Here is a 13,111-nt window from a genome sequence, read left to right on the forward strand (position 1 = left end):
TCGTTGATATCGAACTTTAAATGCAAACCTAACCGGAGTCGGTACTACTACTACCGTACCTGACATTGATTCGCGTAGTGATAAAATCATATCGGATTGACTTTCTTTGTTTGGTTTTCCTGATTTGAATCTAATCTTTCTGTCTTACAACTCTTTTTTCCATAAGATAAATTAGATGTTGAAGATGGGCAGTGGCTTGAGGCCCGTTCTAAATGACCTTTATCTGGTTGCTAGTACTTTGAATTCCAACCCTTTTTCTCAAAAAGCATTAGACAAAGATGTCTCAAGTCTGCAAAAGATCAATAACTTATTATCTTCTCATCTTTTCTTCTCCCTGATTCTTTACTATATATGCTGAAAAACATTATATGATGGCACAAACTTATGCATTTTAGATCCAAGCGAGGATCACCTGCGAAAATATAATTTTACAAGCCATTAGAAATAAGAATTGAATCAATTGCTGAACCATCTTCTTGCATACACTGGAGCTGCTCCCGACAGCAAAAGCTGCTTTGCATGACAAGCATAACATGCCACCCTACATGCTATAATGGATGCATCTGCTCTCAACAAAGCGCTTGCTAGAGTCGAATCATCTAGTGTCGTTGTTCAGCAGGCAATAAATGTAACTGCTCTAGTGTTAGCTTTATCACCTATTGTAGTAAGGCCAAACTCTACACATCAGTAGGAACCTGCAACTGAGGAAGCCAAACACCAATAAACGAACCATTATACTTGTACACAATAGAAAGGTGTTTCTTACTCTCCATTTAGAGTGAAAAGTTGGTACTCTGACCCAGAAAAAGTAAATAAAAAGAAAAAGAATACTAATGTAAATAGATTATCTCGTCACTTTTGGTCAATTTCCATAAGGAATAGAAAATTTTAGAAGCAGATGGATTTTCGGAGGACAAATTGCAAAGAGATCATATCCATAGTATGAAACAAGAAACCAAGGTTAAAGGCATAATTCTATTGACATGTTAGAGCTTGGCCTCAAGGTTTAAATCTATTGCACCGAGCCATACCTTTGCATAGTGTATGGAGACTTAATTTTGCAATCAATTACTTTTATTGAAGTGAGAAACACCTATATATAGCTATTACATTGGTTTACAATCAATGATCTAAGTAATTACAATCTCTATCAAAGTCACTATCAAAGTCAACAATTGAGGCATCAATTAGTCAACAATTGAGGCATCAATTATGAACTTAGACAAATCAATATTGATTGCCGAATCTTCAATTAAGGAAAGTCTTCAATCAATATTGAGTTTGTCAATAAAGTCTTCAATCAATAAAGTAAATCTTGGGTAAATCTTTGACTCTATTCAACACTCCCCCTCAAGGTGGTGCATAGACATCGTACATGCCCAGCTTGACAAGTGAATCAGCAAACACTGAATTTGACACGCCCTTGGTTAACACATCAGCCAACTGATCTTCGGTCTTCATATACGAAACTTCAATTATTTTTTCTTCTAGCTTTTCATACACGAAATTCCTATCAATTTCCACATGTTTAGTCCGATCATGTTGCACTGGGTTCTCAGCAATTTTAATTGCTGACTGATTATCACAATACAATTTCATTGGTCTTTTAATGGACAAACTCAGCTCCCCCATAAGCCGTTTGAGCCATAACAACTCACAAATACCTTTCACCATTGCTCTGTATTCGGCTTCTGCACTAGACAATGAGACAACTTTTTGCTTTTTACTTCTCCAAGTAACCAGATTTCCTCCAACAAAAGTTAAATACCCAGTGGTTGATCTTCTTCGGTCTCCTTTACCTGCCCAATCTGAGTCGGTATAGCCCCATACGTCTGCATGCCCATTCTTAGAAAAAAGTAAGCCTTTTCCCGGTGCAGATTTTAAATATCTCAGAATTCTAATAACTGCATCCATATGTTGTTTACCAGGATTGTGCATAAATCTACTCACAACACTGACCGCATATGCAATATCTGGCCTCGTATGAGACAGATAGATTAAACGCTCAACTAACCTTTGATATCGTAATTTGTCTATTGAAGTTTGATTCGAAGACTCTTCCAATCCATGATTTTGTTCCATAGGAGATCCAATTGGCTGACATCCAAGCATACCAGTTTCTGTTAATAAGTCAAGCACATACTTTCGTTGGGATAAAAATATTCCTTGCTCAGAACGAACAACTTCAATGCCCAAAAAATATTTTAATCCTCCCAAATCCTTCATATCAAATTCAGTTGACAAATAGTCTCTCAGTTTACACATTTCTTCAGAATCATTGCCTGTCACTACCATGTCGTCAACATAAATAATGAGAGCCGTTAATTTATGACCAACTCTTTTCAAAAATAAAGTGTGATCTGCATTACTTTGCTTATAGCCGAATCTTCTCATAGCAAGTCGGAATCGACCAAACCAAGCTCGAGGAGATTGTTTCAACCCGTATAAGGCTTTCTTCAGTTTACACACGACACTTTGATCACCTGGAGCTTCATATCCTGGGGGCAGAGACATATAAACTTCTTCTTGTAGCTCACCATGTAAAAAAGCATTTTTTACATCATATTGTTGTAGAGGCCAATCAAAATTTGCAGCTAGGGATATTAGGACTCGAACCGTATTAATTTTTGCAACAGGAGCAAACGTTTCCTGATAATCAACCCCATACGTCTGGGTGAATCCTTTAGCCACAAGTCTAGCTTTATACCTATCAACCGAACCATCAGGCTTGCACTTGACGGTGTACACCCACCTACAACCAACAGCTTTTTTTCCTTTCGGCAACTCCACCAATTCCCAAGTTTGATTTTTCTCAAGTGCTGTCATCTCCTCAGTCATTGCAGTTGCCCATTTTGGATCCAACAACGCCTCTTGCACTTTAGTAGGAATATCTATGACAGTCATATTACTGACAAAGCTTCGGCATTCCTTTGACAGTCGGTGAGTGGATGCATACTGAGCAATAGGATATTTCACTTTTCGCATAACCTCTGGTGAAAATCTATCTGGTGGAACACCACGAGTACTTCTTGGTGGGAGTACGTATCTGTCAGTTTCAATCGAGACACAAGTATTATCACAAATATTGTTAGTATTAACATCAGACTCAATGCTTACCTCAGGAGGATCTGTACGAGGAGTATCGGGAGTGGGTACTAGCGAAGATGAGAGAGAGGGAGCTTCAGCAACAGTATCGGCAACACACAGTGGATCAGGAAACAACTCCATCCAATTTGGAGCTTCAACAACAGTATCACCACTCGGGCCCGGAAGCGTGGAATTGGGTGAAGAAAAAAGCATTTCATGTTCAGAAAAGGTGACATCCATAGTAACATAGAACTTACTTGTAGGAGGATGAAAACAACGATAACCCTTTTGTGAAGGATGATAACCGACAAATACACACTTGAGGGCACAAGGATCAAGTTTCGTGCGGAGATGTTTCTGTAAATGTACAAACACAACACAACCAAACACCCGGGGAGGAAGTGTGAGGTGCGATGGCAGTGTTACATAGGATGCCAATTTATCAAGTGGTGTCTGAAATTGTAGAACACGAGTGGGTACCCTATTCAAAAGATATACAGCTGTGGTAACAGCTTCTTCCCAAAAACGTGGTGCCATGTGGGCTCCAATAAGGGCAGCACGTGTAATCTCCAAAATTTGTCTGTTTCGGCGCTCAGCAACACCATTCTGTTGTGGTGTATAAGGACAAGTGGTTTCATGCAAAATTCCATGAGTCTGAAAATAAGCTTGTAACTCCTGATTTACAAATTCACCACCATTATCAGATCGAAGAACTTGTAAATTAGTAGAGAATTGTGTTTTGATCATGGTATGAAACGTGCGGAAGCAAGCAGCCACATCACTCTTATGACGCATAAGGTAAAGCCAAGTCATACGAGTGCAATCATCAATAAATAATACAAACCATCTAAAGCCAGTAGAAGTAGTAACAGGGGCAGGTCCCCAAACATCCGAATGAACCAACGCAAAAGGCACAACTCTTTTATTAGTACTATCAGAATAAGTAGCACGATGACTCTTGGCCAAAACACATGTATCACACTGAAAATTGGAAGGTTCACATGTAGAAAATAAAGTAGGAAATAAATATTTCAAGTACCCGAAGGAGACATGACCCAAACGATGATGCCATAACCGAATCTGATCTTCTGATGCCCTAGATGACCCTTTTGCTGATAGAGATCGTCCCATACTAACATCTTCCACATAATATAATCCCTCTCTCTTAGTACCACGCCCAATTATCTCCCCGCTGCAGAGATCCTGAAGGAAACAAAAAGTAGGATATATTAATACTAAACAATTTAGTTGTGTAGTAACTTGTGGCACAGATAAAAGATTATTGGAAAGAGCAGGAATCAATAAAGTGTGCTCCAAGGATAATGAAGGAGTTAAGTTAACCCTTCCAGCGCCCGTAACCGGATATGAAACACCATTGGCATTGGTGACAGTAGAGCAATTTGGTAAACAAGCATCATGTAATAAGGACGCATCAAAGGTCATATGATTAGTCGCACCAGAGTCAAGAATCCAACCGGGATCTTTTTCAGAATTTGTTGCAAGAAGGGCTAGACCAACACTACCTGACTGTTGGAGAAGAGTAGGATCTACCACAGAGTGAGTGATATCAACTGGAGTAGTGGAAGCCATGGTATCCATTGAAGAAGGAGTCGGTGCCATTGGGACTGTAGGTGAGGTGCATAGCGCAACTTTACCACCTTTTCGAGCTTGTAATCGCTCTTTGTGAGCCTGCCACCACTCGGGATATCCATGCTTTTTGAAGCAAGTATCTACAATATGTTTGGTGCTGCCGCAATGAGTACATTTACCACCAGTAGGTACTGACAGTGACAAAGAACTTGTTGGAGTTCCATATTTTCGAACTGCCATAGCCATCTGAGGAACTTCTGAAGACATCATTGTATTCCGGCGAAGTTCTTCACGTCTCACAGTTGAGAAAGCATTATCAGGTCCAGGTAGAGGATTAGTACGAAGAATATCTCCCCGAACAGAATCATATATATCATCAAGCCCAGCCAAAAAAGAATAGACTCGATCTTCATCAATTTCAGCCATTCGAGTCTTAATCACATCTGGCTGAGTAAAGGTAATTGGACGACGATGATCAAGCTCCTGCCAAATAACCTTAAGATCGGAATAGTATGCAGCCACAGGTCGCCCTGCCTGCTTAGTTGCCATAGCTTTTCGAGACAGATCATACAAAATAGATTTATCAGCACCCTCAAAATATGTTTGAGACACAGCATCCCAAACATCATTCGCAGTGGGTAAACGAATAAAAAGATTCATTATATCGGCCTCCATAGAGCCAATAAGCCAGCCTTTTACAGTAGCATCCTCCATCATCCACTTGTTATATGTAGAGTCACTAACAGTAGGTTTCGAGGTCGTACCTTTGAGATATTCCATCTTTCCTCGTCCAGCAACGAACATAGTAACCACCTGAGACCAAAGAGTGAAATTTGAGCCATTCAGTTTGATCCCATAAGGAATAGAGGTTGGTTCTTGAGTTGGCGTCACCACAGGTGGAACTATAAGAGCACCGGATTCAGCCATGAGTTGTTTGTAATTTCTGGATGAGATTCTTGTTCAATGGTGCAATCGGCACCTGTTATGGACGAAGCAATCGGCTTCTGTCGGATGGTTGGAGCAGTCGGCCCCTAGTAGCTACGGTGATGGAGAGGTAGTATGTTAAGAGAACCTTGCTCCGATACCAACTTAATTTTGCAATCAATTACTTTTATTGAAGTGAGAAACACCTATATATAGCTATTACATTGGTTTACAATCAATGATCTAAGTAATTACAATCTCTATCAAAGTCACTATCAAAGTCAACAATTGAGGCATCAATTAGTCAACAATTGAGGCATCAATTATGAACTTAGACAAATCAATATTGATTGCCGAATCTTCAATTAAGGAAAGTCTTCAATCAATATTGAGTTTGTCAATAAAGTCTTCAATCAATAAAGTAAATCTTGGGTAAATCTTTGACTCTATTCAACATGGAGGACAAATGCACTCAGCATCATGCGCATTGTGAATAGGTCTTTCCATGATTTGGACATTACAATCAAAATGCAGAACACATGGATGCACATAAGCATGGGTGCTTATGCACACACACGCAACAACAGGTAGCAGCAACGTACCCTAGTGCTATCCCACTCCAAGTCCATAATGAGTCAAACCTGTTCAACTTCGCCCACTCAAAGAGAGTCCATTTTGCTAAACCAAAACAAGGCAGGTTTATTAAGCCATCCTATTGCATCCCATAATAGAAGTCGAGGAAATATTCAACCTATGGATCCACTACCATAAGAGCCTTGGTAAGATATGAGACTAGAAGTTCAAGAAATATACACGAGTTCAAATTAACACACACCTTGCTAGTTCAAAACAAGACGGCAATCTTAAAGGACAATATTAACCTTAACCTTATAAGTAGCACCAATTGACAACACTCCGATTTAAAATGCTTCTTTGTTATGCATGCATTCATTTTTCACATTTTCAGAGAAATTATTTTAATCAAAAGATTGAATATTCTCCATGAAACCGGTAGAGTGAAGAAACATGATGAATTATGAGGATTAACCATTTCCCATTTTGTACAAGAGTAATGTTACAGCCCCCAAAATATAACCCTCATTTTATTCTCAAATCTATGTGGCATGTGAAATAACCATTAATTTCATGCGATGTATGACCTTGTATTGGGATGAAGGCTTAGATGAGGTTAGACCTCGTTGTGGTGATGCCTATTTGACATATCATTCTCTTGTGAGGTAAGACCTCGTCCTAGTGATACCACTTTCGCATATCATATTTTTTTACGAGGTAAGACCTCGGCTTGAATGTTGTCTTTCATATTTTCATGAGCTCTCAGGCTCCGAAACATAAATCGGTGTCACATCCAAGACCTGCCATCTCGTGACATAAGAATTCTCCAAGCTCCTAGACCAAAACCGTCCAAGACCTTCCATCTCACGGCCTTCCGTCACGTGAGCTTCTGTCCTACCTCCTAGGAATGTGATGCGGCATTGCACCCTCCTAGTCTTGGGGAACACCCATGCCTTCTCTTCAGTTTAGAACTCCTTCTTCTATGAGATCTCCCAATGCTGCTTGTACTCGTCGATTTCTTTTTCACGAGAAATCCCATCTTCGTCACTCTCATGTTGACTTCTCTATCTCTTCTGATGACTTCTTTGTCTTTTACCAATTTGTTCAAGAGGAGGTACATCCTCCAGCCTTGGCTTTCTCTTTAGATTCCCCGTCATGATGCAGTATAGAGATTCACTGGATCAATACTCATTCCCATACACGACGCCAAATTGTCGATGGTATTTTCTGCACGACTGACACGTCAACTCCCGAAGCCAAAGAGTGAAGTGGATAGCAAACCTCAGTACCTACAAGAACAAGAACGAGCAGCCCTTCATGGCCCGGGGATACTTCGACGCTCTTGTCAGTATCTTTCTGAAGAATCAATTTAATGTCTAATGATGCAACTCAGAGTGCATACCTCGTCTCAGATAGATGGTTCCTTATCCCATATATTGGTTTGATTTCACCGTTAAGATTTGTTGCTATATGACAATTCATCTTAATCTCTTGGTTTGAATTTGAAACATCTCGGGTTGACGATAGGAGATTCTTTGTGAGGTCTTCCTTCCTTGGGTTGAGTTTAGGTAGTTGTTTTCACAGATCATGCATGGTTGTTGGGTTGGGATTATCTGATTCTTCGGATTTTCACGTTCCCCTTCCCTTGGGTTGACTTTCTATTTTGACTCATCTCTGGATTGTTTTGGGAAGCCATTCCCCTGTATGCCACCTGTCATGCTGACTAGGCATGACATTTTTTACTCATCCATAACCATCCATAACTTTTTTACATATTTATTGAAATGCCCTTCCAATAAAATAAATCATCTTGATGATTATGTCGTGTGGTTATATATTGCTTGTTGTCTTCTGCACTGGGTAGTAGATGTCATGTTTTTGGCACTAGAGGATAAGAGTGTTTGGGTTATGGATAGCGTGTGTGTTTAGGTGTACCAAGTCTTGTTGTCAGTCCAAAGATTCTAATAAAGGGTTCCACCAAATTTGACTTGCTCACCAAATGAGTTGTGTGCAGACTGAGAACACAAGGCTACTGGTTTGATATTGCCTTCTGAGAAAAAGACTTAAAATTCAAAAATTTTCAAGTGAGACAAGTAGGAGATAGGAGGCTAACACCGGAATGAAAGAGCTCCTATTGAAATGAAATGACAAACACACATTGCTAGAATGCATTAGGAATTTCATTGACCGAGGAATTCATCCTAGAATGTATTTGACGTGCTTTGCAAGCTTAAATTAAACATAGCCACGGAGGCTTGAAAACTAAAGGATAATATAAGAAACTAGTTGGCCGAAACCATGCTAATTGTAAAGATAAGTGATCGGAGTCATTGCCTAAGAAAGTAGTAAAGATTTGTAGATGCGGAGTCCGTGTTTGATGCGGGGTGCTTGTAGATTTCTCTTCTTCCTCCTTTTATACTCTTCATGGTGATCATGGTAATCTTCAACTCATGTTCCCTTGGCATGTTCTTGACATGTGCAGACATGGGAGGTCGTGGAGAACTGCCATCCTGCTTGCTAGGTCAAAGGTGCTTCATTACCACAATAGCCCCTAGTAGTGGACATCATGGTGAACATCCCGGGTCATGCTCTCCTCATGGTAGATGTGGGAAGACTGGGAACCTGTGTCTCTTTCCATCTTCTTTTATTGTAGATTTCGTGCTTGCAATTAAAGGAAAATGGCTAACAACGGTCATTTAGGCAGTGCTTTTGTATAGCTGAACGTGGAAGGATTTCTTCTTCTTCAAAGTGCAGGATGAACGTGATCTTTCACTCTGATTATCGTGCAGATGATAAAATTGTGCTTGAGAGAAAACATGAACATTCAGCTAACAAACTTTGATTTCTTCTGAGCTCATTTGCACTTATCCAGCTAAAAACTCGAATAATGTTGAACCAATTGTTTTAAATCAAGATTAGAACAATTAAGACAAAATATCCCTTGTTCATAGCTTTCGGACATCAATCTTTAGACAGACATGATTTTCAGGAATTGTATCATGGATTTCAAGCCAGTTAGCACCAAATTTTCTTTCAAAATGAATAAACGTTAATTCAAAAATCTCTTTACCTTTGCCATGTGTCAGATGAAGATTGCTTGACAGTTATGAATTGTGGATCCCATATTGCCACGTGACCTCTAGTGATTGGTGGTCAATTCTACTATAAATATATACATATCTGCGTCTTCTTACGCTAATAAAATAATGAAAATCCAAAAATTAGTATATAAATTAACCAATCACCTTTCATTTTTATTTCCAGATGAGGAATCCAAATAGACGGCCTAGATTAGTCCATCAGAACATCAGCACAATCGGCCCACTGGTGAGGTTTTTAAAATTTTCTTTTAAATTGTGACTTTTAAAGATAAATTATCTTTAAATATGCAGAAAAAAATCCACAATTTAAAAGATAATTTATCTTTTAAATATGCAGAAAAATGTACCAATTTATCTTTTAAAATCAAATTTAAAAGTCAAATTTAATGTCTTTCACAGTGTGGAGGCCATTTGAATATCTCTGTCTACAATATGCATGTTTTTTGTGCACAAAATTAAAAGTCACAACGATATGACATCACTTCATTGTTTGTCTTTTCATGTAAGAGAATAAGGTGTAAATACTAATTGTGGCGCATTCACAATGGTGCTCATTTGGGGGTGTTTGGGGTCTGTTGTAAAAATTTTACAGCAGAACACACCGTAATTTTAACACACGTTAGATTTAACATGATTTAATCTAACAGCTGAAATCTTAATAGCCCAAAAAAATTTATTTTCATTTTCTCTTTCTAATCCCACACGGAGACACACTTAAGAGAAACACTTCCTTTCCCTCTTCTTCCGACGACCAAATTTAACCCAATCGTGACCTTCTCCACAATCATTTCGCAGGAGCAAAGAAACCAAGCCAACCACCACCAATGACAGCAGTAGAGAGACTGCCGTGAGAGTGATACCAAATTGCTTGAAGTGAACAAGTGAGTGGAGCCAAGAAATCGAGCAACCCAAGCCTTGCCTTCTCTCTCTTTTATTTTTTTCAACAGAAAACAAGTGAGTGGAGCAGACAAGGAAACCAACCCACGTATCGCCTTCTCTCTTTTTATTTTCTCAACAGCAATTTGTTCGAACTTCCTGAACGATTCAAATCATCTTTGATTTTTGGTTTGACATTTATGTTTCTTGGATGCCCAAAAATTGAGATTTGCAATTGAAGGTTGCGCGACAAATAAATGGAGATCTCTTTGTCTTAAAGATTTGCAATTCTAGGTTTGATTGTCTCTGTGTGATTGTGTGGGATTAGTGAGAGAAAATGAAATAGGGTATTTTTGAGATTTTAAAATATCAACCATTAGGTTCAATAAGATTAAATCCAACCGTTGTTTGAAATTACGGTGTAATATGCTGTAAAATCTTTACAGCAGAGCCCGGTCACCCGCTCATTTAGGGGGCCATCGATGGATTTTAATGTCCTTTTTATTTGGTCTTGAGAATTTATGAGCTACCATGGTACCAATTTATTGGCCTATTTTCATGGGGCAAGCATGAGATCCTCTATGCTTGCTTTGTTTTATACAAAAATACAAAGCACACTTCCCTAAAATGAAAAAAGCAAACAAATAACATTAAAAATCAAGTTAACAAAAATGCACCATTGTATACATACACTTATCCCTCCCTAATCCAAGTTGCTAAAATCCGATGCACAACTAGCTGAGCTGTAACACAGATTTCCACACACACAAATAGATGGTCACAAAATTATATATATATATATATTAAGTGCATAATAAATAATTAAATACCATTAGCTCCAAAAATGAACTTTGTGTATAAGACAATTCTCTTTATTACTTCCTCAAGAAAGTGTGCAATAGCTCACTTATTGATACTGTATTCCAGTACGCCTCTTGAGCTGGTCTTTACGACACCTTAAATCAAGGGTGTTTTGGAAGGCCTACGGGTGGTAAAATAATTAGAGCAAACACATTGATAAATGTAAGAGTAAATGTCACTATATATTGGATTTTGTGTTTTGTTAATGTGACTATATTGAAATACATGTAAGAGTAAATGTAATAGGGTCACATCAGCAAAACACATCAACAAAACACAAAACACAAAACACAAAATTCAATATATTTTTGTTGACCCAGTAAAATTTTACCATTGTGATTGCTGTGATAGAGATGAAATTTTTGTTGGTCCAACAAATATACCCTATTGCATTTTTTTAATGTAGCTACAGATAATAATATATAGGGTGAGTTTAGATTGATTTTCAACGCTAGCGAAAAAATTATGAAAAAAAATAATTAACTAAGAGCTTAAAGTTATGATATATACTATAATGCATTTGGTGAACTAAAAATTGACGCTAACAGATAAACTGTTTGAATAAAAGTATCACCTTAAATTTTGTAATCTTAAATTTTATGATTTTTATAATTTAATCCAATAAATATAATTTATTATTAAAATTAATTAAGTATAAATTATAAATATTTTAGAAATACTTTTTTTTTATGTAAAACTAATTAAAATAATGTTAACTGAACGTTAAAACGTCAAAATTAATTTTAAAAAATGTTAAAAGGTAAAACGTTATCTACATAATTTTAAATAAAATTAATTAAAAAATGTTAACTGAAAAAATGTTAAAATGTAGGCCCCATCTTCTTTTAAAAAAAATTTAAAGTAAAAGTGGAACTCACTCATTTAATAATAATAATAATAATAATAATCAAAAGCGATTCCACTTTTGAGAAGTTTCGATTCGGAGCTTCTCAAAAATTATTCCAACGGATGCGGATCGCTTTCGTTTGATGTGGCATTAGCCTTCTAGGAGCGATTCAAGTTCCAAGCTTTGGTGCCCAAATCCAATCTAGCGTCCTATAGCCTAGTTGAGTTTATAGCTACAAATAAACATAGGCTTGTTTCAACTCTTGTCCAGTATTCTTAGTCAGTGGATTAGGTTTGCTAATGGGTTAATATCGGGTTAATATCGCTTTTACGCATCGAAAGATAATCAGTGTTCCAATTTACACACAGTAATTTAAAACGTTTCAGTTTAGTTATCCAATAATAAAATCGTTTCAAGTTGATCACTTGGGTAGGATTTCTGAGTTTTGGGCAGTCAACTGCCTATGTGGCATACAAAAGTCAACATTTTAACCTGATGTGGACTAACATTTCCAATGTGTAAAATATTTTTTTTAAAAAAATAATGGCATGAAACATTTCACCCACTAACATCAATTACAACTAATTACACTCAATAACATTAATTAAATATCTCTAAACCACTTATCAATTTAATTAAAATAAAATTAATTAGACAACACTAAAAACCTAATTACCTTCTTCTTCCCCCTTTCTCTCCCCGTCTCTTCTGATTCCTCATCTGAACGCAAAGTTTCTGCTTCACCATCAACTTTTGGGTTGAGAGAACGAATGCGGTCGGAGAGGAATTGATTGCACATATGACAGAGATCTCTCGAGAGGAAGGGGAGCCACCTCATCAAGAAAGGGTCGTCATTTCTGACCCAATCAAGATTACCTGTCACAGCCATGGCTGGGTTGACTCAGTTGTTAGCGAGTAGATTCGATAGTGGTTCGTTGGTTCACACAAAATAGCCACAAAAGTACAAACCAACGCAATTGGAATTTCTGAATTTGGACTCCGATTCCCTCTCCCTGTCTCTATTTGGTTCAACCAAGCTAAAAAGCAATCTTCATCTTGGCCATTTTCGGAGAAGATGAAGAGGCCGTCGACTGGCGTCGGAGACGGAGAAGAGAAGAATGGAGGAATCATTGATGAGAGAGAAGTAAGATAGGCTTGACAAGAGGGGAGAGAGAAGGGTACAAGTGGTGAGAGAAATTGGTCCACATATTTTGTTTTAAAAAAAATGGTTTTGTCCACGTGGAACTCATTA

The 13,111-nt window shown here is 37.8% G+C and overlaps 1 protein-coding gene across 2 annotated transcripts; it reads right to left on the bottom strand.

The window, feature by feature from the left end:
- Positions 1 to 389: 389 nt before the first annotated feature.
- Positions 390 to 12,882, bottom strand: LOC120017201 (RNA demethylase ALKBH9B-like). 2 transcript variants are annotated; one of them, XM_038870341.1, is made up of 2 exons: positions 12,536 to 12,882; positions 390 to 656 (listed from the first exon to the last, which is right to left on the bottom strand). In XM_038870341.1, the coding sequence occupies exons 1-2, from the start codon at positions 12,746 to 12,748 to the stop codon at positions 600 to 602; spliced, it is 270 nt and encodes an 89-aa protein (XP_038726269.1). In that variant the 5' UTR covers positions 12,749 to 12,882; the 3' UTR covers positions 390 to 599. The 2 variants fall into 2 exon arrangements, with proteins under 2 accessions (XP_038726269.1, XP_038726270.1); XM_038870342.1 differs by having other exon boundaries at positions 390 to 701.
- Between the last annotated feature and the right edge of the window lie 229 nt (positions 12,883 to 13,111).

The sequence above is a fragment of the Tripterygium wilfordii genome, chromosome 15 (assembly GCF_013401445.1).
Source record: "Tripterygium wilfordii isolate XIE 37 chromosome 15, ASM1340144v1, whole genome shotgun sequence".
Lineage (NCBI taxonomy): Eukaryota > Viridiplantae > Streptophyta > Magnoliopsida > Celastrales > Celastraceae > Tripterygium > Tripterygium wilfordii.